Below are 27,487 nucleotides of genomic sequence, written 5' to 3' on the forward strand. Positions count from 1 at the left end.
ACGGAAGCACTTGAACAGTTGCTTATCAATGTTTTTCTAGATGAGGAGAAACCATACATCCCACATGAGACCCTCATCAACCTCATACATTGTTGCACTATGGACAACCTTGGCTCCACTCTGAAAGATCCCACACTCCTCGACCTTATTTAGCAGTACAAGCAATACAAAGACAGTGTACGCAGGGAACATCTGGGCAAAACGGGCATGTTCTGGCTCTCCATGATGGATCATGCAAAGCTGGTCTTCATGATGGATTTTGCTGTAAAAACCAATAACTTCAAACTCTTTCATCACTGCAATGTCGCCATGGCAGACCTCTTGTTTTCGTATGATAGCCACAATTACGCCAGGTAATCAATGCATTTATTCTCTTAATGCTCTATTTTAAAAACACCAAAAGGGTGGGGGGGGGGGGGTTGTTGGGGTGAGTAAAAGTATAATTTTAATTTATTTATTTCCTACAGGTACCTGACCTGGTTTGAGGCCTTTCTCATTAACATTGACCTCTCCCAACCTGGTTCTCTTGATTACATCAAGCACGGAGCCATAGCTGTTGCAAGATATCTGCTCCCAGGGGCTCTCGCAGTAGTTGACAAGACCATGGAGGAGACATTCATGAAATGTACTAAGTCTTCAGGTACTTATGTCATTCTGTGGACGCAAAAACAATTACATATATTTAATTTCAGGCTTGTGTTGGTTGTGATGTATATAATTCAGACTTCTCATTTTTCTATTGCAGGTGGTCTCCTCAACAACTGTGGCGCGTACCAGAAGTGGTGCACAACCTCTGCCCATGCTCAGCTCTAAGAGCTTACTCTTGAGCTTTGTGGCATGATTGACAATCCTGAAATGCCAAAGGCAGGCAAACACCGTGAGCTGGGTCCTGCCCAGATCAAAAAGTCTGAAAAGACAGTGCAGAGAGTCATCACTGCCATCAATGGTTTCACAAACCCGTGGAGAATCCCGGACAAATGCTGACTGTATTCCCTAGCATATACTGTACTTCATGTACTCCAATTGATCCAATTGACCAATTGGTTGAGATTGACGTGCTGCGGGCCAAAGCTGCATGTAGGGCCGCCAAGGAGCAGTTCATCCGAAAACGCTTTGCTTGCAAGAGGAAGGATTTATTGGACCCGATCAAGAATGGATCACTGCAGCAAGATGGTCAAACTTACATCTGCACAGGGCAAGGTAGAAATTGATTACATTTATCCTAATTGCACAGTGCATTAAGCAAAATACTTTCTGTAAAGGTCTGTTGTATTTTCGCGACCTCATTACTCGTTTACAGCTCTTTGTGTACCAGGAGCAGAGCAACCTCGCTTTTCAGCTGCTCATAAAGTCGCACATAATGGATAAACCCATCAACCTTGAGGAACTCATGTGGTATCCCCTCTCACCTGTTTCGCATGCACTAGGCTCTCCTGATGGCTACTTTGCCAAAACAAACAAAGCCACCATCCTTCACTATCTGCTGAAGGATAAGGAAGAGGAAGTACCCTACCCTAAGGATAACCTCTACATACAGGATGGCAACGCCCTCTTCCACATGGTGTCCAACCTCCCACCAACCTGTGGGGAGATTTGCATGAAGCTCCTGGACCTAATAGTTGCCAAGAACCAGATTGCTACCAACCTGATTCCATTAAAGCTCAGGAGAGGCTGAGGCGTGGTTTTACTGAGAAGTACAAAATTGATGGTCCAAACACCCGGAAGCCCTATAATTTTAAGTCATTTCTTGGTAATGAGCTAAGCAAGAAACAGCTATGTGACCTACTTCTCAAGGTTTGGGGGAGCAATGATGCAGCGTCACGGATTGAGAAATGTATGAGAGCAGTGGTGTGTTGATTGGTAAATCCTATGATCTAAAATCAACAAATGGAAAAGTAAGTTGACATAAGATATGTGACTTAAGCAGTCACCCTATACATAATAGTTTGAGAAAAAATACTTAGGTTGTACAATGAAAGATAGACCAAACGTCATGCAGTTGTTGTGTCACTTATATGAACACTGCAGTCCACAAACACAAACATCTTGTACTCAGCACGGCAGAGAAATAATTTTGAAAGTACTAGTAGTATTCTTCATTGCTTAGTGCTGCCATTGTGTTTTTACGAGGGGTGTCAGGCGATTATAAATCTTAATCATAATTAATCACATTACTTCAATAGTTAACTCACGATTAATTGCAAATTTTATATCTGTTCTAAATGCACAATCAAATGTACAATATAATATTTGTTTCTAAATTTCCATACTCTTGTTAACATGAAAGTAGAAAAAATGTCAAACAAATAGAAATATGGCTGCATCTTTTAGTCAGTGATACAGTAATCTCATAATTATAAAATTTAGTTAAATGTAAAAAGATGCACTGTACTGTAAAAAAACCCAGAGTGATATTAGTTTTTGTTTAGGTATTTTTTCTGCCACTAGATGGCATAATTGCATTTGTAAGACGGTGACAGCTCAGTGCATTTTTCTGTTCATATTAAGAACTTGTGAAATTCTGCACATTTTTTAAATTGTAAATTACAACTTTATCACAGTCTCCACCAATATATGCGTTACAGTTCAATGTATTACTGCTAAATTTTGACGTGGATGTGTCTGCTGCGTTGCGACTGAAATTCTCCCAGTACAAACTTTCCAAGTAAGGGACGGTCATTAACTCATTTGCCCCCAAAAACGTATGAATACGTTGTTTTAAATATTACCAGTGTCCCCAAAAACATATTTATACGTTTTTTATGTTGTTGTTTTTTAATTCTAGAGCATACAGAAGTCTTTGATGCAATTTCTGACCTGAAGAGGACGCTTAAAGCAATGGTTGTTATTACAAAAACGGCCATCAGCCAGGGCCATATTGCAAAAAAGCTCTTTTCCCCACAGTTTTAAACAGATTTGTAAATAATGATGAAACTTAGCTATATTCTAATGCTAATTGCTGCAAAACAAAAACAGATACAAATATATATTTTTTCCTGATGAAAGAAGAGACTCTAATTTTTCTTTTGGTAGGTTCCATTTTTCTATAGCAATAGAACACAATATTCTGTAGGCCTTGCAAAATCAGTCAAAATCCAGTAAAACAGCCGGGAGCGAAGGGGGTTGCTTCAGTGAAAATGGCTGGGAGTGAATAAATTAATCGCGAGTTTAAAAAAATTTGGTGGCGTTAAAGGAACTTTAAATTAACTCTAAATTAATGCACTAATTTTGACAAGCATATTGAATTTTAGTAGCCTAGGTCATAAGTGGGGAACAGCTATGTGTCTATAACAAAAAGAGGATATTTTCCATCGATTTTGATAAGTTTACAATACATAATAAAAATGACCCAAATGTTAGTTCGCTTTCCACCAGACGCGTATTAAGAACATTTTTGGGGGTGCTTCAACTGAACAATAGCACCCCCAAATTTTTGGAATATATAGATATATTTTTACTGTGTGTTCTTTTTAACAAGCTAGAAACTTATAGCTATAATATACTGTATATATAAAACCATAGAGTTTAAAAGTAATATTTAAACAACAAAAATACAGTACACCCCACCATTTGATTGAAAATGGTTTGATCCAGCTCGACCCCTCCCCCTGCCCTGCTTACAAGCAGATGAGCAGAGCCTGTGGTCCTCCTCAGTCCAGTCACAGGGTGTGTCTCTCTAGTTGAGTGAAAGTGTTCTTTTATTTTATCAGGATATGTGAAAAGTTTCTTACCTTCTACCACTCAACACCAACACATGATTTTCATTACTAGTCTGCTTTTTTGCTCCTCAATCATGTTGCTACAGGCTAATGAGGGAAACAAGTCTTAATACGAATGTCTTTATTGTGCTGCAATTGCCTAGCTTACTATAGCGTGTGTGGCGTGGATGTTGTGTGTGAAAAAAATAGCCTCATGGAGCAGGTCATGGTCATAAGATTGTTTTTCAGCAAACAAAAGCTCAATTTTGAAGTATTTGTATTAAAGACAAAATGTAAAAAGGTAGACACAAACAGTGCTAAAGTCAATTTATTTTTGTTCATATGTTTTATATGTGTCTGTACTTCACCCATTCACAGACTTGTACATGCATTATTATTATTTTGTAGATTCAAGCACATTTTTGTTTTTATGTGTATGTAATGCATCTTTTTTATAACATAGTACAGACAAGTATATTTAAAAAACAATCATTCTCTATTAAGTTAATATCTGTTAACATTTTTTATATGTTGTGTGTTTCATTTAAAATAAAATTTCAAAAACAAGTCCAAGGTCTATTTTTGTTAATTCTCACTGTAAACTGTGGGGAGCTAAGCCACCTAACTATAATATATGTTTCTACACCAATAAGACCACACTGTGAGATGTCAGCTGGATCAACAATCCATATATTCAAGCTCTAAGCAAACAAATGTATAATTAATGATACAGGTTTTTTTTTCCAATTTAACTGTAAATGAAATGGTTCTTCAAGACATCACCAACACCATTCTCATATTTAATTTCTGGGAGATCTAGAGTGCCAGTGGGATGACTCCCATCATCTTCTGTAGATAGTCTATAATTAGGCAAGAAAAATGTAAGCCTGATTAGCTGCAGCAGCCTTTGCAATCTGTTTACATAATCACATTGAAGCAGTGACTACATAACATTACTGTCTGTATTGACAACCTGATACACCTCAGTTAGTGACTGTAGTGAAGACCTAAAAGAAAGTAAATCCAATTAAAAACGTCGGTGTGAACACAACAATTAGTAATGTATTCTTCTTTAAATCAGTTTTCTTTGTAATGTCCTGAAAACCTGCCCCCGCCCGGTTGGGGGGGGCCCCGCTGGTCGCTCCTCTTAACTCACTACACTAGGTTTGCACAATACACGTTTATAGACATATAGGGCACATAACACACTTTGGGTGGGTGGGGTAGGGTGGAAACACCGTCTTCACCCTACAACTCCCCTCCAATTTTAATGCACCACACAACTGGGGGGGGGCGGCTTTGTTGGGGGCGGGGGGTCGTGGGAGGTGCGGGGGTTGTGGGCCGGTGGGGTGCCTGGCGGGCCTGCAGTGCCCCGTCCTGCTGCGTTGGGTCGGGGGCGCGGGCCGTGTTGGGGTGGGGGGAGCTCCTGCTCCTGGGTTTGCTCTCCGGCCGGCGGCCCTGGCGGGGCCCGGGGGTCGTCCTTTGGCGCTGCCGCGGCCTGGGGGGCCCTGAGGTGTTGTGCTTGCTCTGTCCTGGCAGGGGTCGACGGCTCCCCTCTTTGGTGGAGATTTTCATGCATGCCAGATCCACCACACCAGCATCTATCGAAACTCAGACACAATTTCCTTCCTCCTCAGGTCATTGAATCGGTGGAGGCTGGTGTCTGTGGATCTCACTCGGCTTCGTCTGTCCTTCCTTCCTTTCCTCAGTCTCTCCTTCGGTCTCTTGAGGTCTCCCTGATTTTTTGGGGGATTTGTTGGAATTTAGATGTTTCTGGGGTTGGGGAAGAATTCTGGTGGGTGGCCCGGTGGGTGGTGTCTGGTCGGTGCTGGATTTCACTTTCCTTTGTTTTCTTTGGTCCCCTCGGGTCTCCTGACGGCGGTGTTCGGTTTAGGTGAACGGTATGGGATTTTTTCTAATAGGTTTTTGGTGAGCTAACAAATACACACACGCACGCACGCACATACACATACTCACCCACATACAAGAAAAAAGAAAAGAAAAAGAGCAATAATGATGACATTACCGAATGAACAATACTGAGCTCTTTAGAAAAAAAATAAAAAATAAAAAATAATAATAATAATGTCCTGAAAACCTGTCATTTGCCTTCAACTTCCCACCAAGTGATGTTCATGCTCAAGGGTTCTCAAGAGAATTTAAATGGAAATCATTCAAGAATGAGTGGATGACATCATGTTCAAACTCAACTATTTTCCAGCAACATGGGTACTAGGTCTTTACAAGTTCTGTAGACCTCCCTGCTGTGAAAGATCACTGAAAGGCAAAACTATATGCCTGTTTCACACAATCAATCACAAATCATATATAATTTAAAGTGCTGTTTTTTGTTTTGTTTAGTTTTTTTGCTACGATTTGCTTGACAAAGTAGCAGGGTAAGTGAAGTGTTTTTCACAGGTCATTAAATCTATTTTTAGTTTATTATCAACATATATGGCTTTTGTTTTTCTTTTGTGTGTGTGTTTTTTTTTGTGGTAGATGTCTGCATCCCAATGATGTTTGAGCAACCAGTGCAGTAATCATCATTATAATTACCATTAGTTCAAAGTGTTTATGAAACTACACAGTACATTTTGTAGAATAAATTTTACTCTGATAAAGACTACATTCGGTACCAGTCTTAACAGAGTATACTCTGAAGAGAGTAAAATATAGAGTAAAATATATAAAACAAATAAACAAAAGCACTCAACAGTTGAGGAACGATCACATAAACTGCTCTGTGTCATAAGATTGCATGTGTCAGTTGGAATCCTTGTACCTCCATTTTTCGTCTCCTTTTGGACACACCAGCAAAATGTTAACTAGCAATAAGTCTTGCATAGCTCAAGTGGTAGAGCGGCTGTCTTCCATGCTGAAGGTTGTGGGATCGTTCCTCATTCCTTGAGTATTTTTGTTGTTGTTGTTTTTAATATTTTACTCTCTTCAAAGTGTAAAGTTTACTCTGTTTAGAGTGGGACCAAATATAGTCTTTTTAGAGTAAAATTTACCCTATGAAATTTACTGTGGGTCCTGTTACTTACAGTGCAATTAAAAAAAATCGTTAAAAAAAACATTTAAAAAATCTTGCTTCCATCTTTCTAACAATGCGTCTTAATAAAGACAATAAATGCATCGTGTCAGATTGGAACCTCAATCAATGTCAATTACAAGTATTTCCTAGAAGCATATTTAGGATGCTATTACTGTCTAATTGCTACCCTCCCCGCACTATTTCCACAGGCGTGACAGATGTGATACTCTCGAGCATTCCACACTTTCTCCACTTAGCAAATACAGACTTTACACAACTCTTTTGACAGTTTCTAGTTTCTAGTCATTCAGGCTCAATTCCGAGACAAATATGTTGTAGAATGTGAAACGTATACGATGTGGATAACTGATTGATTGGAGAGAATCAGCACTGCATGATTTGGTAATTTCTTGATTACTGCATGACACATAGCCGAGCTTAAATGTCAACCTTTTTCTTCACTGTCGTTCTTGACTAAAGACAGCAAAGTTATCCCATGGCCAATTAAGAGGCTGTAAATCTTTCTCAGAAATGATCATCTGAGAGGCTGCCTGGAGCATCCCGAAATAAGAATTGTATGAGCTGTTGTGTAAGTTAAATGGCAGGTTCATGTGTTGTCACTAAGACAACCAGTGAAATTGTGAGGTGCTCTGTACAGTGGAAAATAAAGTGCTAGGGCCCTATTACCATGCCCAGTGTGAGTCTCGCGCTAACTGTGCACATGGGTAGAGTTTCTTACTTTTGGTGTTTTCCCTACACTAGTACAAGTAGAAGTGTGCGTGTGCACCGATGTGGGATGGAACACAGCAAACTCCCAGCCAATCAAAGTAGCCCCCCTCATTCCCTTTAAATTTAGCGCAGAGAGAGGGCTGCACAGTCTAAATGACACGTAGATGCAGGAGTTCGGTGCAAGCAAAGTACATTCAGTCATTCGCCATTTTCACTGAATCAACTCCTTCGCTCCCGGCTGTTTACTGGATTTTGACTGATTTTGCAAGGCCCACAGAATATTGTGTTCTATTGCTATAAAAACATGGAAACTACCAAAAAAAAGATCAGTCTCTTCTTTCATCAGGAGAAAAAGTAAATTAGTATCTGTTTCCGTTTTGCAGCAATTGGAATTAGAATATAGCTAGGCCTGGGCAATAAATCGATTTTTTAAATTAATCAGTGTTTTGTTGTGGACAATTACAAATTTTTTAACATCAATGTTTTTTCCCCTTTTCGTTGCACCGCGCCCGCCTCCGGGCTTCCGTAGCTTTAGCTCTGCCAGTTGTGTTCTCACACACTCCATACGGGAGGAACTCAACAACAGCAAACAAACTCCAGCAAAAAAAATTAAAAAAATTAAAAAAGTAAACAGTTTACTATATTACTGTGGAGGAGTCATTTACACAAGGAAGCACGTATAACAAGAAAGGGGCACAATAAGAGCGATCACCAAAGTGGACAAGTTGCACCTCGCTAATGATATGGCACCCATGTATACAGTGAGGAAGATTTCACCACTTGCTGAAGATGGGAGAAGCCAGGTATGTGCTACTGCTACTTAGCCGCAAGTATATTGCTCAAGTTGCCCACGCCATTTGTTTAGGCACTGGTTATTTTGCCGTGACTGGCAACTCAAATGCTAGCGATATTTTTGCTCTGAACGGCTCCAATATTTGGTCAATCGCCAGAGCGAGGACATCTTTAACCTGCTGTAAATTGGATATTTTATCCTGATTGCTTGTAGACATTTACAAGCTTATGTTAATAGCACAAATGTGCACGTTTATGTGGCTGCGTTGTCGCAACATGTACGCTATCTCGTCAAGACGGACTCGCCTTACAAGCACTTACCGGTATGAAAGACAAGCTTACTTTGACTCGCCGTGCCCGTGACACTTATCAGCCTCTGCGTCGTCTGTGACATAAAATTCTTATGAAATGTAGTATAGTGGTCTGGTAATGCTGATAACAGCCTATTTTCAGTGACAAAACAAATTGAAAAGTGAAAGTAGATCTATAGAAGGGGGTGAACTTAGTGAAGCGTACTAATCACGGTAAAATAGCCGATTTACGGCAGGCCAAGACTTTCTTACACCGGGGACTGGCCAATCAAATAACGCTAAAAGGAAATTTGCCAGTCATGACAAAACAGCCACCTCAATTTACACAACAGTATTTGTACTTGTAAAATCAGCAGACAGTTGGAGGGGGCTCAGACCTCGGTTCCTACATTAAAGCCAAAATGTGATGTTTATTTGTGTCATATTGAGGGACACAAGTAGCACTGTTTAGCTTTCAAAACAAAGTTGACAAAAAAAGTTTTACTTCTCTACTTTTTCAACACATAGATTTACATTTCCAGCGGTATTTGATTCAAGGTAGAAGTTTTGCACATTGATACCAAGACAAGAAATATGGTTACTTTAGTTAACTAATAAAATAAAAGCAGAACTTTTTAAGTTCTTGGTTTATGTTAAAAAAATATATATGTATCGACACTACTGGCATCTATCAACACAATTCCATCTATATTCTTTATTACCCTAACCTGTTGCACATCCTGCCCATCTCTGTCTCTTTGCCTTGCCAACCTGTATAGATCAGGCTCTCCCTCTTTACTATACAACCTAGCATACAAGTCATCATAAGCCCCTTGTTTGCCCTTTGCCACTTCTGCTTTCACCCTACGCTACATTTCCCTGTACTCCTCTCTACTTTCTTCAGTCCTCTCAGTGTCCTACTTCTTCTTAGCTAACCTCTTTCTCTGGATCCAATTCTGCACCTTCTCATTCCACCACCAAGTCTTTTCATCCCCTTTTCTTCCAGATGACACACCAAGGACTGTCCTACCTGTCTCCCTGATCACATTTGCTGTAGTTGTCCAGTCATCTAGAAGCACCTCCTGACCATCCAGAGCCTGTCGCAACTCCTTCCTGAAAGTCATACAACACTCTTCCTTTTTTAGCTTCCACCATTTCGTCCTCTGCTCTGCCTTTGCTATCTTTGTCTTTCTCACCACCAGAGTCATCCTACACACTACCATCCTATGCTGTCTGGCTACACTCTCACCTACCACTACTTTGCAGTCGCTAATCTCCTTCAGATTACACCGTCTACACAAGATGTAGTCTACCTGTGTACTCTACCTCCACCCTTAGGTAGGTCACCCTATGTTCCTGCCCCTTCTGGAAGAAAGTATTTACAACAGCCATTTCCATTCTTTTTGCAAAGTCAACCACCATCTGTCCTTCTGCGTTCCTCTCCTGGATACTAAACTTGCCCATCTCCTCCTCGTCACCTCTGTTTCCTGCACCAACGTGTCCATTGAAGTCTGCTCCAATGACAACTCTCTCACTTCTAGGAATGCTCTGCATCATTTCATCAAGATCCAACCAAAAGTTTTCCTTCTCCAGCTCACATCCTACCTGTGGCGCATACCCACTAACAACATTGATCATCACACCTTCGATTCCTAGCTTCAGGCTCATCACTCTATCTGACACTCTTTTTACCTCCAGGACGTTCCTAACAAACTCCTCCTTCACGATAACTCCTACTCCATTTCCTTTCCTATCTACACCATGATAGAATAACTTGAACGCTGCTCCTAAACTTCTAGCTTTGCTCCCTTTCCACCTAGTCTCCTGAACACACAATATGTCCATCTTTCTCCTCTGCATCATGTCAACCAGCTCTCTACCTTTTCCTGTCATAGTTCCAACATTCAAAGTCCCTACTCTCAGTCCTAGACTCTTGGTGTTCCTCTTCTCTTTCCTCCTACGAACACACCTTCCTCCACTCCTTTTTCGACCAACAGCAGTCTAGTTTCCACCAGCACTTTGTAGGTCAACAGCACCGATGGCGGTCATTGTTAACCCGGGCCTCGACCGATCCGGTATGGAAGTCATATATTTGATTCGCATGTTTGATTTGGCCAAAGTTTTTACGTCAGGTGCCCTTCCTGACACAGCTTTCTGTATGTATCCGGGCTTGGGACCAGCACAAGAAGACTACCATTGCTTTAAGCGTCCTCTTTAGGTCAGAAGCTGCATCAAAGCCTTCTGTATGCTCTAGCATAAAAAAAACATTTTAAAAAATTGGGGGGAGTGTAGGACAAAGTATTAAAAAAACATATTTATACGTTTTTGGGTTTGAATGAGTTAATAAAAGGAACTGTAAGAACATTTCCACTTGCGGATGATGTAAAGTTGACCGCTCTGAATGGTCACTTTGGAGATTGCCTGTGCGTTTTTGTGTGACCACCTCCACTCGTAGTTGTTTTGCGTTGTCAGGACGATGCCAGTACAATATTTTAAAGATGTTAATCAGGGTTTCCCCCATAACATTTGCTAAACCTGGTGGTCCAGGGACTTGAGAAAATATTAAGCCCAGGAAAATATTCGTCTGGTTGGGCTAATGACAAGCGCGCCGACATGTGGAGGCTACTATTCATCAAATTTGATTAGCCTGGCGGGGGTGAAAGAAAAGACTGGCAGCCCACCAGGTTTATGAAACACTGAGGAAATCCTGGATAATGAAAAATAATAATTCATTGTACAATGATTCAGAGGGATTGTCTAACGCTAGGGCTGGGTTTAAAAAAATCGAATAATCGATATCAAATTTATTTTTGTTTTTGAGCCTGAGATCGATTATTTCAATATCTCTTTTTTCCCCATAAATTCATAAGAACCTGACTTATTGCACTTTAAGACCATTCAGAATCATTTAAATTTATCTTTCCAATTATTGATTTAGAATTATGAAAACATTTTCATCTCACCTTGCTTATGTCAATGTTTGTGTAACACTTATGTGATTATAACACATGCTGCTTTCATAATAAACTAAATAATTTAATGTTTGTGGAGTTGTTATCATGTCCTTGATATTTAAGAAGAATTGATGTTTCATAATTAATCAATATCGATTGAATTCTTGTGAATCGAATCAAATCTGGAAAAATATATTCAAATTGAATTCTTGTGAATCAAAATCTAATCGATTGAGGAAATTACAATCGATACCCAGCCCTATCTAACGCTGCTGTCATATTTATGAATGAAATACAATGACATCTACCATACGCGTTGGCAGAGCTCATAATCTGTGTGACTGTGCCTCGATCAAATGGGACAAAATTGTATTACACAACCTGTGCCACAATTTAGACCTCCTTTAAACTAATCTAGAATCCAGCCTACTCTCGGTCAACAAATTCCCAGAAGTGCCTGCATGACTATCATGGCAAAGCGCAGTCTACCAAATTCACTAACATGCAACTAAACTAGACATGCCTGTTTTTACGTTGAGCAAAACAAAACTAGGGCTCGTAGTCTCAAAGATAATTGTCCACTTCTATATGGCGAATTCAGTTGTCATGAATCGATTGGTGGCTTTATGCTTCAGGATTCGTCACTGTCTGTTTTAAATAAATTTAAATCCCTGATATTTGTCTCTCGGTTACTCAATTTGGTGTTTTTATCAGAGGTGGACACCCAATGGTGACAGGGATGAAAATGCAGCCAAACAACTAAGTGCCATTAACTTTGACTCCAATTGACTTATTTTGACTTAATTCCATTACTGTATTCATAATGGGTGGAGTAACAAGAATGACCAGTAATCCACTGTAGAACTTTAATAACAGTGCATCACTCACAGTACATACATTGATTATATGTATGCGAAAGTGGAACAATTTCATTCAAAACCACTAAGGAAATCAGATTATCTTGCAAAGTGTGTCGGAGGCCATACCGAGTATAGGCTACTTCCAATTGCATAAACACATAAGTGCCAGCAGCAAGAAACAACTGTTGTGATTTTTCCTCTCGCCTTGCTCCATGTCACCATCCAAGCTTACTCATCATCATCATCATCATCATCATCATCATCATCATCATCATCATCATCATCATCATCATCATCATCATCATCATCACTCTTTACCTAACTCCCTCCCTAAACTCCTGTCTGGCTGACTCTTTAATAAGTAACAGAACGAGGAGGATTGGCAGTGGCCCCGAGGTTTGACATTGCCACAATGTGGGTGGTGATAAAAACACACTGTGGCTCGACTTGACTTGGCTCATACTTGGTGGGCGCTTCTACTCTGCATGCAGAACATTCCATCCACCCCCAACAGATAGACATGAGAATTACTCAGAGGGCGAACAATCTGCATGGAAATTGAAATCTGTGGGCACCCTTCCTCTCACACACGTACACACACTCAATAGATAAACATTGTGCACTCACACACTGTGCTAAAACATCTCTTGGAGAGAGAGAAAATAGATAAAATGGCTTTAATGGATTGGCCTTTTTACCATGATTAGCATTTTAATTTTAATAGTAAATTATCATTTTAAGCAGGGCGCACATCCAAACGGTTTAGCCTAATGGCCTACTTGTTGTCAACATGTTTCTTTCATTGCAAGAAGTTAAGGTTTGAACAATAAACATATTGACAAATTTTAGGGAACAGTTACCTCTCAAGTCTGTCACTCTTCAAAGAGACAGACCAAGAGACATAACCAACTGAATGCTAACAAGACCACAATGCACCTGTCTATTACAGGTCAGGCAAAAGATTCCACATTACTAATTGCCATAAGAGCCCATGAAATGACACTTGCTTACGGAGCCAGTGGTGATAACCGTAAAAAAAAAAAAAAAAATCCACATCGAAGCCTCGACCTAGAAAAGGAGAAATGTGCACGACTTAAGCCCACACGCTTAAACACACTCTTTAGGGAAAATGCAGGTCATTGCGCCTCAACAAATTACTAGTTCGCCCTCTAATCAAAGCAGCTCACGTAGGTTATTAAGAGACGCTGCTCGAAGAATATTTATTCAGAGGCTCGCTCAAAGACTGCATTGAGCGACAAACCACTGAAATTCGTCCATCAAACTCCATCCGGGTAGCAGACATTGGTTATTTTATGCGCCTTTATGTGCGACTAAACCCCTTTGGACACGCTCACACACTACATGGACTATATCGTGAGTGTTGCAGCAACGCACCTTACCTTTGACACAGGTGAACATCAGACAAAACATGAGATTCCAAAAAACAATTCCCGACCTAATCCTCATCGTGGTGGTTTCAGCTCGGCCACATTTAACGCATCTGTGACTGGAGACGTCCTGCACTTCCATACATCCTTCGTAGCATTCTTCGCCGTAAATCCGCGTCATTGTTAACTCGAACGTTATAATTCTGTAACCTATTTTTTTCTTCCCGGGAGATTCCCTCTTCTCAGGAGGAGAGACACACAGCGCCGCCCGCCGTGCTATTTGTACGCTGAAGGCAGAGAAGTGAGCGAGACTCAAATTTAGGAGAGAACCGAAGCAACCTGGACGAGTGCTCGAGCATTTCTGTTGAAAGGGGCATCAAGTGTGCGCGTCTCTGAGCGAGTGGTGCGCTCTGCACGGCCCGCGGTCCTGCACATGTTCGACTCTCGGCCGGGCTCCACAGACGTTGCCGGTGGACGGACACAACACACAAGTGCAGCGTGGACTATTTGAATGGTGCCTTTATCGATCTGCACTTGTGATGCTTGCCTCAAGTAAGAGGGAGGAGGGGGCAGGGGAACAGAGAGAGAGAGAGAGAGAGAGAGAGAGAGAGAGAGAGAGAGAGAGAGAGAGAGAGAGAGAGAGAGAGAGAGAGAGAGAGAGAGAGAGAGAGAGAGAGGGGGGGGGGTCCTGTGGAACTACAGTATGATGAGCGCGCAACAAATCAAAAAGTAACTGTGGGTGGCTAAAGGATCAAGAGGCAAGCCGTCATCCCGTGTGAAGGGAACTGTTAATTAGGTGTGCAGTAGCCTATATGCGTCCCGAAATGCCTACTAACAAAGAAATCCTCACAATCGAACTTGTGCGTGTGCGTGTGCGTGTGCGTGTGCGTATGCGTGTGCGTGCGTGCGTGTGTTTTTGCATTGCAAAGGTAGGGCGACGAAGGCGCCAAAGCCCGACCGGGCTGCGGTGGGCCTCTTCTGCCATCTAGCTTCCAGAGAGTCCACGACCCTTATTGGGAAGCAGTGGATCCAGGCGGCAGCAGAATGATCACACCTGAGAAAGAGTGTTGAATAAATAAGTGGTTCTCAACCTTTTCTGAGCCATGGCAGATATTTTATGAATAAAATCTCACGACGAGTGTTTAAAGTAAAAAAAAAAAAAGTGCAATTTTGACCTTGATAAGATCCGGATAATTACGTTAAAGGTAGCACGTGTTGTGTTTGAGCAATAAACATAACTACATGCATTAAAGTAAAGCATTTAATACATGTTTGTGTATGATATTCAGAATATTTGTTCATGTCAAACTATTGGGGTAATTTCTTCCCATTTAAAATTATGTAAGTAAATAACTGAGTAAGTAAATAACTGATTAGAAAAAGAGGGTGTGTGCAGCAGATCAAAAATGGTTGAATACGTCCTCATAACATTAAATATCGAAATAATTAACACATAACAGGTGCTCTTTAAATTTGGCAGGCAAAAAAAAAAAAATATATATATATATATATATATGATGATTACTTAAACCTTTTTGCAATTTTTCGCTGGTATAAAAAACCTTTCTGATATTTCTCCACTATCTTTCTGCGCAACATTGGAGAAATTGGTGATTCTCTACCCATCTTCGCTTCTGAGAGACACTGCCACTCCGAGAAGCTCTTTTTATACTCCAATCAAGTTGCCAATGGACCTCATTAGTGGTAACTGGTCTTCCAGTTATTTTTTTTGTGTAATTGTGTAAGTGCAATTGACTTTCCCAGCCTCTTATTGCTACCTGCCCCAACTTTTTTTTAATTTTGTTGGCACCATGAAATTTACAATCAGCATATTTTTCCCTTAAAGTTATACATTTTCTCAGTTTAAACTTTTAACCTGTCATCTATGTTCTATTCTGAACAAAATCAAAATATTGAAATTAGGCACTTCTACATAATTGCATTCAGTTTTTATTCACAATTTGTATAGTGTCCCAACTTTTTGGGAATTGGGTTTGTGTATATATATATATATATATATATATATATATATATATATATATATATATATATATATATATATATATATATATATATATATAGTTTGTAAAGTGGCATATTTGTGACTTTATTAAGTGGCAGATTTGCGAGAAAAAAACTCAGAAACTTACGAGAAATACGTAGCTTACTACTCAGATATATATGCCAATACTTTTCAAATAAGTTTTCAAATAAGGAGATAGTAATTGCTTTAGCAGAGATAAACCATATGATGATGTTAAGCATTCGCTCTTTGAAGCGTTGGGTACTGCTAGCGATAAAGACACCTCGCTTTATGCTTTATTATTTACACATTCATACATTTTGGTATTTTTTTTGTAAAAGTACCTAAGTTGATGTGTTAAATCTGCTGCTCTCCGTCATTCACTTGCATTTACCTAAAGTATACTAGCTTCTGATTGGTTAGTGTTTAGTCAGCTGATAGGGGATCAGAAAGTGTTGTCGCTCTTAAAACCGTGTATATGATGACTAAAGTTTAAATAAAAAATGACTCTGTCTCCATCCCGCCTTTTCATTGTATAAAGTGTCCCATTAACCACCAACAAATCCTCACATTAGACCAGAGGTGGGCAATCCTGCAGGTTTTGGAAGTTTCTCATTTCCAACACAAGCTGGTTCCAATCAACAGGATCGTTATCAGGCTTATGCAGAGCTTGCTGATGAGCTGATCATATATCAGCTGTGTTGGAGAAGGGCAACATGCAAAACCTGCCGAACTTCGGCCCTCGATGTCCACCTCTACATTAGACTATAGCTACGCTATGTGTATTTCTCATACGTTTTTGAGTTTTTTGTCTCGCAAATTTGCCATTTTATCAGTCGCAAATTTGCCACTTTATTAACTCTTTGACCGCCAAAAACGTTTAATAACGTTTAGTAAAATCCAAATGAGCGCCGCCAAAGATGCTAAAAGACGTTCACTATGTTTTTTTTGTTTTTGTTTTTTAAACGGGTGGAGGAAAGCCTTGGAAAGCTGTGCTGAAAGTATCAAGCAGGTCGAGTTAGTATAATGACTATTTTGGGGTACTAGATGGCAGCGATGACTCTCTTTGGACAAGATCGGGTAGGCGTCAGTAGAAGACGTGAGGCGGAGCTAGAGTGTTGAGGGGAGAATGGCTGAGGAAGCGAAAATGGCGACCGGTTGCAAGCAGCTCACGCTTGAGCATTTTTTTCAAAGACGAAAAGCATCGACCAATGCTAAAGAGCACATTGATGATGATGATGGTGACTCCGAGGTTGACGCCGAAGTTGGAACCGTTGACGCCGAAGTTGGAAGCGTTGACGCGGCGGCTTCGATCACGTCGTAAAGCCTCACCGGCTAGCGATGCTAACGGCGGAAAACGAGCACTTCTGCACAGGCGGACGTTCAATCGGACGATGAAGAGTACCCCGAGTCCAATGCATATTCATCGGAGGAGTGGGTACAGTGTGATCACGGAGAAGACACTGGTTCTGGACTACGATGCCACCATGAATGGAGTGGATAAGATGGATCAGAACATCTCTTACCACCCGGTATAGGAACTGACGGACATGAGGAAGCCAGACGTAACACCAGGTCACCGTATCATGATCCTGAGAGTAGACTTGATGACAACATGGCCAAACACACACTGCAGTATATACCTGCTACTCCCCGGAAAAAAAGGCCGGCAAGAAAGTGCACGCGAAGGGACAATCGCAGTGAAACTAATCTGTGGTGCAAATCCTGCTGCGTCCCCTTGCACGCAGGGGAGTTTTACACAATATACCTCACAAAAAGAAAAACTGTGTAGTTGAAACATCCACACAATTGTAAATAGTACCACAGTTGCACACATTTGTAAATAGTTTGCCAAATTGTTTTGTCAAATTGTTACACTGTTGAATGTAAATAAACGTATTTTGCTATTAAAAAACACTTTTTCATTGTTGGTGGTAGTGTTTTACAGAAGTAAAGCAATGTTTAGGTGTTTGTGGCATCATTCATGGGAAAAAAAAAGGGTGTCAAATTCACTAGAGTGCATAAAATAATATCGTTTCACAAAAAGCTTGATTTCTCCGTATTTTGGTCCAAAACAGAGCATTTGGATGAAACTAACCTATTTTCTATTGTTGATTACTGAAAAACGGAAAAAGGTAGAAACAAACTTTTCTTTCTGATGAAAGATGAAAGTTCAATCTTTCATTTGGTAGTATCTATGTTTCCATAGTCCAAACACAACATTTTCTGTGGACCTTGAAAGATCAGTCAAAATGCTTAAATCAGCTGACATATCCTCTTTTTTGAAAATGCTTGGCAGTCAAAGAGTTAAGTGGCAAATTTGTGAGTTGTTTTTCTCAGAATATAGCCCCCACCCGTTAAAAAAAATATATTTATACATGGCCCTAATACAGCGTTATACTATAGATAGATGAACAAAGATACTTTACATTATTTGTACTAAATCCGTAATGATTTTTAGGCCTATTATGTGGAATTGAATAATTTCCCGTGGCACAGGAGTCAGGAATCACTGCTTAAACACAAGCAAATGCTAGGATGCGTCATTTTAGTGTGCATGCCCCACATAGAGATTATCTGTACAGTATAAGTGAGGTCATCAGCTACAGAATGAAGACCTGCACTCAATATCAGCCAAGTTTCCAATCAATGATGTGTATGGCTTCCGGTTTGAATATTTCTCTATTAATAATTGCACATGAAATTACCTCCACAGAAATCAATATCTGCTCGAGCGGTATTAGGGAGATTTATTAGCATGGAGTCAGCTGGGTCAGTTTATGAGGACATCTTTAAGTCAAGAAAGGTGATGTGTGTGGGGTGGGGGTGGCGGTGGGGGGGGGGGGGGGGGGCTAAATGGGGTCAGAGGCGAGTTATAGCAATGGGAGAGCTGCTGGTGATTCAGAGGCTTGTGGATACTTTTCTATTCAGGAAAGACAAAATCACACTTTTTTTGCCCACACACCGGAAAAGTTTACTTGATGTACAGCAAAAGAGAATAAAGGCAAACAAAGGTAAACATGAGCTATACAGAAAAATATTCAAAAAAGTATAAAGCTTAATAGAAGTCAGACAGAACTGTAAACATAATGGGGATGCATGTACTTAAAAAGTGAGAGGTTATGCATTGTTTACTTATTGCATTTAATATTGACATATTGCATATTGGGAATAAAACTTCTCTCCTACAAGTACTGCTGCGACATGATCACAGCTGTTGGAATTAATGAAAAGATTATATTCTTTAATGGCCCACATATATAAACTGCTGTATAAACTATTACATGGAAACATAATGTGCATATTTTGCTCAGATTATTGTTGTTTGGCAAATGTTGGATTGCCAGGCTTTGTAAACTCTCACCCTGTATCCCCTAGCAGGAGGCTGCAACACTTTGATCTTGTCTAATTACTAGTAGAGAAGGCAATGTCATCATTATTGTTCTTTAGGTAAACATTCAGAAAATATAATTAAACTCTGTGGGCTAAATATTGCTTATTATTACAGCTATAATTACAATTCAGTGGATTTATTAGAGGCTTTGTGATTCAAATAACTGCAGTGTTTGCGAAGATTTGTATTTTGTGAGCAACTTTCAGTCATGATTGACTGTTTACACTTAATTCAGTAATAAGTTGTGCAAACTGTAATGCACTGTAATTACTGCCTAACTGCTATAAAATCATTGTTGTACCAGCAAGTCAGTCACTATCAAGCGCATTTCTGAGGCGGGATATTTGTGTGTGTGTGCTTGTGTGTGTGTGTGTGTTCCCTTTCTCTGTGGGACCGTTTATCTCAATGGTTTATGCAGCAGAAAAAAGAGAGAAAACTATTGCGTCTGCAGTGTGGAAGTGGAAGGTCCCTTATTCCCCCATGGCATCAGGATTCTTTGTATGTCTGCGGGCCTGCTAAAGGCTGCTGAGAATGTATTGAGACAGCGGGCAGCTTGTCTTTACCAGTGTAATCGACAGGTGAGCGGGCTTGGGTCATATTGATGCCTCCCGCTAGTCTTAACTTGCTACTTGATGAGCAATCACTCTGCCTCCTGCCTCTTCCTGCTGTTCATTGTTGTGCAACTATCTGGGTGTGCACATGTTCATGATTGCATTTGAACATATGCAATCACCGGGGAATGTGGGAGAAATATCATGGGGTGAATTATGAGACACTCAGTCAGTGTTGTGAATATATGTTGCACTCATTTGAAGTTAATTTAGGTAGGCAAGAGAGATTAACGGGACATGAATAGCTAATAATGCAAATCACAACAATTCTCACACATGGGGATGTAAGTCTGTGATGACGATCACTCATAGGAAAGATAATGAGATCGATCCAATAAGCAATGTTTTTTTGTTTTTTGTTTTTAACTTTATTAGGGTGTGTTATAGTTGGTTGTTCTGCTTTAAACCTCTCAACCTGTAAATTCAAGGATCATGTAATATTTTTGTTCCAAAGTGGAAATACTGTTATGACTGCGTAAACAAGACTTGCAATATTATATTATATTATATATAAAAGTCACAGTTCGGATGGATCATTTTTTTGGGAACAGCAAAAAAAAGAAAAGATATATACTTTATCTTCATTTATTTTGTAAAACATTTTTTCCCTATTAAGTTTTAAAAAATCTATTCAAAATATGTCACGGTGGGCACAGACTAAACTCACACAGACAAGACTACTAACCAGGATGAGGTGCGACAGCAAACAAAATGATCCAACAAGAACTGAACAGAAACTAAATACAAACAAACTGACAAGACAACGAGAGACACCAAGACAAGACACAAGTGGCTGGGGGAGATGATTGGACGACACAAGGGAACAGGTGGACACGAAACCATAATGAGAAAGCCATGAACCACAACAAAAGATATAACATGAAGCAAAACCAAATACGAAACCAAACAATTACGCATCATGACAAAATGTCTAATATAGCCATTTAAGATTTACAACACAACTTTCAGTACAATACAGTACAGTATTGCATTCACTCGAAAGCAACATGATCAGTCCACATTCACTATAACATACACACTTGTGGATAACATAGGTCACATGTATGGGAGCATTTGGCAATTTGGGGTGAAATTAGTCCTCAAATTAATGATAAAGGATTTTTCTGGCTCTTCTCCCGACACCAGTATTTCACACATGTCAAGGAAGCTGGAAACGTACTCAACAGGCCACCTACGCTAAGGCTAAATTAAAAATGAAGCATTCCAAATAATACATTGACGCCAATGCAAAATTGCAAATACCCTTAGTGGGCTTTTACTTTGAAGTTGGCCTTCGGGGTGGCGTGACTGCTAACTTGACTTCCCTTTTTGACGTTTTGGCTTACATTACAGAAGTTTTGATTGAAATTACATATTTTCTACTAGTATCATAATGCCATCCTGAAAGTATATTTAATCGCTAACTTAGGACGCTAAGACGGACGCAAGTTAGTTATGCCGTCATTGTTTAGTACGACACAAATCTCCGACGTTAGTGGCTAGCAGCTAGCTTTTAGAATAAGCAACGATTGCCTTGCTGGTACGGTGGCCCTGAAGTGCAAAACGCAAAAAGGGCTGGCAACAGTAATGAGTGACAGCTGTTACCTGTCTTGCTTTCTTTACTTATTTTTCAATATTCTTTACCAACTGGCTACTTTGTAAAACACTCTCCATGTTTAACTCTTTGACCGGCAAAAACGTTTAATAACGTTTAGTAAAATCCAAATGAGTGCCGCCAAAGACGTTAAAAGACGTTCACTATGTTTTTTTGTTTTTTGTTTTAAAACGGGTGGAGGAAAGCCTTGGCAAGCTGTGCTGAAATTATCAAGCAGGTAGAGTTAGTATAATGATTATTTTTGGGCACTAGATGGCAGCGATGACTCTCTTTGGACAAGATCGGGTAGGCGTCAGTAGAAGACGTGAGGCGGAGCTAGAGTGTTGAGGGGAGAATGGCTGAGGAGGCGAAAATGGCGACCGGTTGCAAGCAGTTCACGCTTGAGCATTTTTTTCAAAGACGAAAAGCATCGACCAATGCTAAAGAGCACATTGATGATGATGATGGTGACTCCGAGGTTGACGCCGAAGTTGGAAGCGTTGACGCCGAAGTTGGAAGCGTTGACGCGGCGGCTTCGATCGCGTCGTAAAGCCTCACCGGCTAGCGATGCTAAAGCCGAAAAACGAGCACTTCTGCACAGGCGGACGTTCAATCGGACGATGAAGAGTACCCCGAGTCCAATGCATATTCATCGGAGGAGTGGGTACAGTGTGATCACGGAGAAGACACTGGTTCTGGACTACGATGCCACCATGAATGGAGTGGATAAGATGGATCCGAACATCTCTTACCACCCGGTATAGGAACTGAAGGACATGAGGAAGCCAGACGTAACACCAGGTCACCGTATCATGATCCTGAGAGTAGACTTGATGACAACATGGCCAAACACACACTGCAGTATATACCTGCTACTCCCCGGAAAAAAAGGCCGGCAAGAAAGTGCACGCGAAGAGGCAATCGCAGTGAAACTAATCTGTGGTGCAAATCCTGCTGCGTCCCCTTGCACGCAGGGGAGTTTTACACAATATACCTCACAAAAAGAAAAACTGTGTAGTTGAAAAATCCACACAATTCTAAATAGTACCACAGTTGCACAAATTTGTAAATAGTTTGCCAAATTGTTTTGTCAAATTGTTACACTGTTGAATGTAAATAAACGTATTTTGCTATCAAAAAACACTTTTTCATTGTTGGTGGTAGTGTTTTACAGAAGTAAAGCACTGTTTAGATGTTTGTGGCATCATTCATGGAAAAAAAAAGGTGTCAAATTCACTAGACTGCATGAAATAATATCGTTTCACAAAAAGCTTGATTTCTCCGTATTTTGGTCCAAAACAGAGCATTTGGATGAAACTAACCTATTTTCTATTGTTGATTACTGAAAAACGGAAAAAGGTAAAAACAAACTTTTCTTTCTGATGAAAGATGAAAGTTCAATCTTTTATTTGGTAGTATCTATGTTTCCATAGTCCAAACACAACATTTTCTGTGGACCTTGAAAGATCAGTCAAAATGCTTAAATCAGCTGGCACCCACACATCCTCTTTTCTGAAAATGCTTGGCAGTCAAAGAGTTAAAGGAAGAGAATGTGCCTTAAATTGCACTTTGACGTATTTTCATTATATATATATATATAAAAAAAGACAACTAGAGCATTGTCTTCATTTATTTTATAAAACACTTTTGACAATTAAAAAAAAACATTCAACTCAAAATGTCAAATATAGCCATTTAGATATTAAGAACAAAACTTCAAGCATTTAATACCTTGTTATTTTACACATGGACCATATATAAAATAATAATGTTTCTGCCTCATATTGCACTTAAAGTTAGGTTCCTAAATCCTAAACTACCACATTAAGTATTTTGATTTGATTTTTGCAATTTACAAAATAAATCAAGACAAAAGTAGTTCTTTTTTTACATTTGTTTTGCTGATCTGAAAAACGATCCGAGCCGAGACTTAAATCCTTGATCCGACCCATGAATTTTGTGTTCTGTTGCACCACTAATAATTAGTGATTACTAAACCTACTATAATATTTAAAAAGAAATGTACATTGATGTGACAGAACATATATTTTTTGTATATTATTGAAATCAATAGTGGGTTTTTAAATGATTAGTTCACCACTAGATGGCGCTAAAGATTACACACTGTGGCTTTAAGCCTATCTGTATAACATGCATAATATGGAACATTTTAAACAATAAACATGGATTTAACATTTTGTCTGCTCTCATACTCAATGTTTTCATGTTACGTATGAGAAGTTATCCTGCCTAGACTTGAGAGGTTTGGGGTGTCTGTGAATATATAGAATGTGTATTGTATGGAAGAGTGCCTCTGCATCTATAAATAACAATGCCAAGGTATACTCATGTACATTACCTGTGTTCCCTGCGAGACTGTTTGCAAAAAAAAAAAGAAAAAAAGTGCATGTTACTGATGTTAGCATAATGCTGCACACCTCAGAAAACATGATTTGAAATCTTCACAGCTAAGTGATGTTTTATTAGTGGATATATCTGCTTATGTGTGTAAGAAAAGTGCATCTGGTAGGGGCTTCATAGAAAAAGTGCTTAAATCAGATTAGCTAGCTTGACTACCCCAGAGGTTCTGGTTCTGGCTTCGCACACACTAACGCTAATCTGCTGATGGCTTCTGTTGCTCCTGTGCTCGGGGGTCTGTTGCAACACCACGGGATGCTCAAAGGCTGGGTGCAGGTAAAAGAGTTAGAGCAAGTGGGAGTAAATGTGAGCATGAGTAAGATGAGGACGGCGACAGAGCATGTATGATGAATGGTGTTTAAAGGCTGAGAATTCAATAGAGTAGTTTGTGTATGAAATTTTATCTTCCAATAGTCTACTATATCAAAGCTTGTGAAGAATGTATTGCGTTCCTTTCAAGCCTTGTGGAAGATAGATACGGTTAAAAATAGGAACTTGAAGACAATAGACCAGTGGTGGGCAAACTCGGTCCTCAAGGGCCGGCGTCCTGCAGGTTTTGGAGGTTTCCCTGCTGCAACGCAACTGATTCCAATCAACAGGATCGTTACCAAGCTTATGCAGAGCTTGCTGATGAGCAGATCATATATCAGCTGTGTTGGAGAAGGGAAACATCCAAAACCTGCAGGACACCGGCCCTCGAGGACCGAGTGTGCCCACCCCTGCAATAGACTATAAGTAAATTTTAAAAATTTAAGTTAACTTTCACATTATACATTGTTACACAATGGTGTGTGTTGACCTTTTCGAGCTTCATGCAAATGCACAAACTCAGATTTGCACTGTGAAATAAAAACGAGTCCGGTTGCAACACATTGCAAAGACATACAGTGTTTTTTAAGTTGAGTGTGAGTACCTACTAATGTCATAGACTCAAAACAACAGCAAAATTTGGGCTAAAAATACACTCCCAAATGGCACAAAGCTGACATTTCACGCAAGAAGTCACATTGTCTCACAATACCTCAGTTCAGTGAGCATCAAAGGATTAACGATGTACCCCTGTTTGTTTTTAAATTGCTTTTTTGCAACACTTCCAAAAGAAGAATCAACCTCAGCATGGGATGTTAAGAATACTGAATATATATATATGCACCTTTATTTACTGTTTAGGATCTAAATATATTTAGTGGTTATTTGCATTGGCTGTGCACTTAACTAAGGCTTTATGATGTACAATTTTTACAACTTGATTCTGAAATTGATTATTTCCATTTCCATTATTTACCATGGTTTAAAAAAAAAGATGGAATGATAGATTGAAAGAAAGAAAAATCCGGACATCAATGAGCAACCCTGCAAACTTATTTCTTAACTTTAGTTTTCAGGAAAAAATATATATACTTTGTACAAAAAAACAAATTCTAGATTAAATTCTAATGAGCACAGGGTCCATGTGACACACTTGACAGAAATATGCGTGGACATTTTTACTAGTATGCCGACCGAGATCATTGTCAACATGATGTGAGCACTTTAGTTTAGGGCAACTCTCTGCGCTATGAGTCATAGCAAATACTAATTGAATTAATGTATTTGTTTTGAGCAGATCAAGCAATATGACATATTCAAAAAATCCAAACATAGAAATATATTGTAACAAACGATCAGAAAATAGTCATAGCAAGAAAAAAAGACAAAAACATCATGTTAACCAGTGGCAATAAAGAAAGCTCAACATGTGCTACTCAAAAAGGAGTGGGAAGAAGATAACTACCCCATCCCACCCCTATCTTCCAACAAAATACACAACATTCATACAGCTTCCGCTTCCCTATTATTTATATTACCTCCATACAAGTCCTACTGGTCAATAGCATGTTAAAAAAAACAACGGAACAATATATACAGATACAGTACTATCTAAATAATAATTGTTAATATGTTGCAGCAATAAATAAAGCGATGCTTTGCCGCCCAGAGCCCATTTACACTCCTTTAAACAAAACCTTTCCTTTTAATGAAAACCAGGATGTATCGCGACTGATCCTGCATGTTTGTTGACTCAGAAGTCCCTTTTAATCTCGAGAGGTTTTGCGAGACTTCCCGTCACATTCATGAATGAACTTGGCTCGTGTGTGTTGTGTTGATTGTGCAGTGTGGCTACACACCACACACGGTACGTTCAAAACTGTTACTGCCGTGATTTTTTCTCTTCACATGTGGTGTCTCTCAGAGTTTGGAAGTCGGCTGACAATTTTAAAATCTTGCCGTGTGAACCAGGCTTTACTTTTATTAGCAACTTAGCTTCAATGTTTTGGATGATTCAAACCACCTTTAAAGATCACATATGCTAAGCGACAGGAGTGAATACACATTCTGTTTGTTTTATTTTAACACACATTTTACCGACCTGAAACACTGCCACTTTTCGATTCCCGCTCCCAGCCACGAACTCACAGCACGGCTGTAGCAATTTGAGGTTCTTCTTCTACGCGGTGTGTTTCTGTCTGGTTAGAAACATGACGCGCCACCTGGTGGCGTAACTGTGAAACTTAGATATCATTCACTCATTTGCTATTTGTTTTATTAAATTGAAGCGGAACTCTGGTCAGATGGAGAAAGATTGCCTCGACAGCACCTAACTTAATATGGCATTTCATGAATAACTACTAAGAAAAATTCAAGATACAGAAACAGAAATGTTTGTGTCAAATAGACAAGATCAAAATGTATATGAAGCTATAAAATATCAAGTGTAGAACAGAAGTGAAATAATATAATTACTCTTGAATCACAACAAAAATTGGTGACTGCTGTTTACCTATTCTCACCGGCACATGACATGCACAGACTGCACGTTTTAGTACAATAAATACAAAGTCTGAATGTTTGAGCAGGTGTTTGAGCAGAAACTATTGATTGGACCTGAAAACAAAATTTATATAAAACTAACACTGTCAAATAGCAATAGTATTTGTTGTAAAACTAACAAACCAGGAGCATGCAATTACAAAAAACAACAACACACAAGAAGTTGAAACTAAAGCCCCTCCCCCACTGAGTTGCGAACGTTGTCGAATTTTGAGGTTGTCGCCTGTGACATTACCGACATATTGCGAAATAATTGCGACGATTTCCGACGTCTTTGCGACCTTTGAGACGACGCGCGAATTTTGTGAAAAATAATGACGGCAACAAATTGCAACTAATTGAGACATATTTGCGACGTATTTGCCACTATTTCAGACTATTTACAACTAATTAAGAATCTTCGAGATTTCCTGGAGAAGCAGGTTGGGCTGGCAGCCCATATAAAAAGGTGCGCTGTCTCCAGCAATGTCACATAAATGTTATTAAACTACCACTACAGTAGGCTACATAAATCACTGTTCCAAAACGTTTTTGGTTTGTGTCCAACAAAACCAGCTTTGCCAAATTGTCCCAACTTTGTCTTATATATATATATATATATATATATATAAATATATATATATATATATAAATAGTTTATTATTATTATTTAGTATTGTTTTTTATTAAATAAACATAACCTGAAATTTGGTTGAAATTGATCCAAGGGTTCTGCCCTATTTTTGGTCACAAATTGGACCTTTATCCCAGAGTGTAAGCACAACAGAAAAACGTAAATGAATTATGTGTGAAGTAAATACAATATCCATCCATCCATCCATCATCTACCGT

At 39.5% G+C, this 27,487-nt stretch overlaps 1 protein-coding gene across 6 annotated transcripts in view; it reads right to left on the reverse strand.

The window, feature by feature from the left end:
• LOC147171791 (CUB and sushi domain-containing protein 3-like) overlaps positions 1-14,310 on the reverse strand; it is a 499,351-nt gene extending 485,041 nt beyond the window's left edge. For 4 of the 6 annotated variants that reach the window (XM_086078287.1, XM_086078288.1, XM_086078289.1 and 1 more), the window contains exon 1: positions 13,758-14,309. In XM_086078287.1, the coding sequence (XP_085934413.1) occupies positions 13,758-13,926 (169 nt within the window). In that variant the 5' untranslated portion in view covers positions 13,927-14,309. Of the gene's footprint in view, positions 1-13,757 lie in introns of all 6 variants that reach the window. The other 2 variants (XR_015095358.1, XM_086078290.1) reach the window with 1 other exon arrangement.
• Between the last annotated feature and the right edge of the window lie 13,177 nt (positions 14,311-27,487).

Source organism: Leptonotus elevatus, chromosome 6 (genome assembly GCF_054856555.1).
Source record: "Leptonotus elevatus isolate MCC_2025b chromosome 6, RoL_Lele_1.0, whole genome shotgun sequence".
NCBI lineage: Eukaryota > Metazoa > Chordata > Actinopteri > Syngnathiformes > Syngnathidae > Leptonotus > Leptonotus elevatus.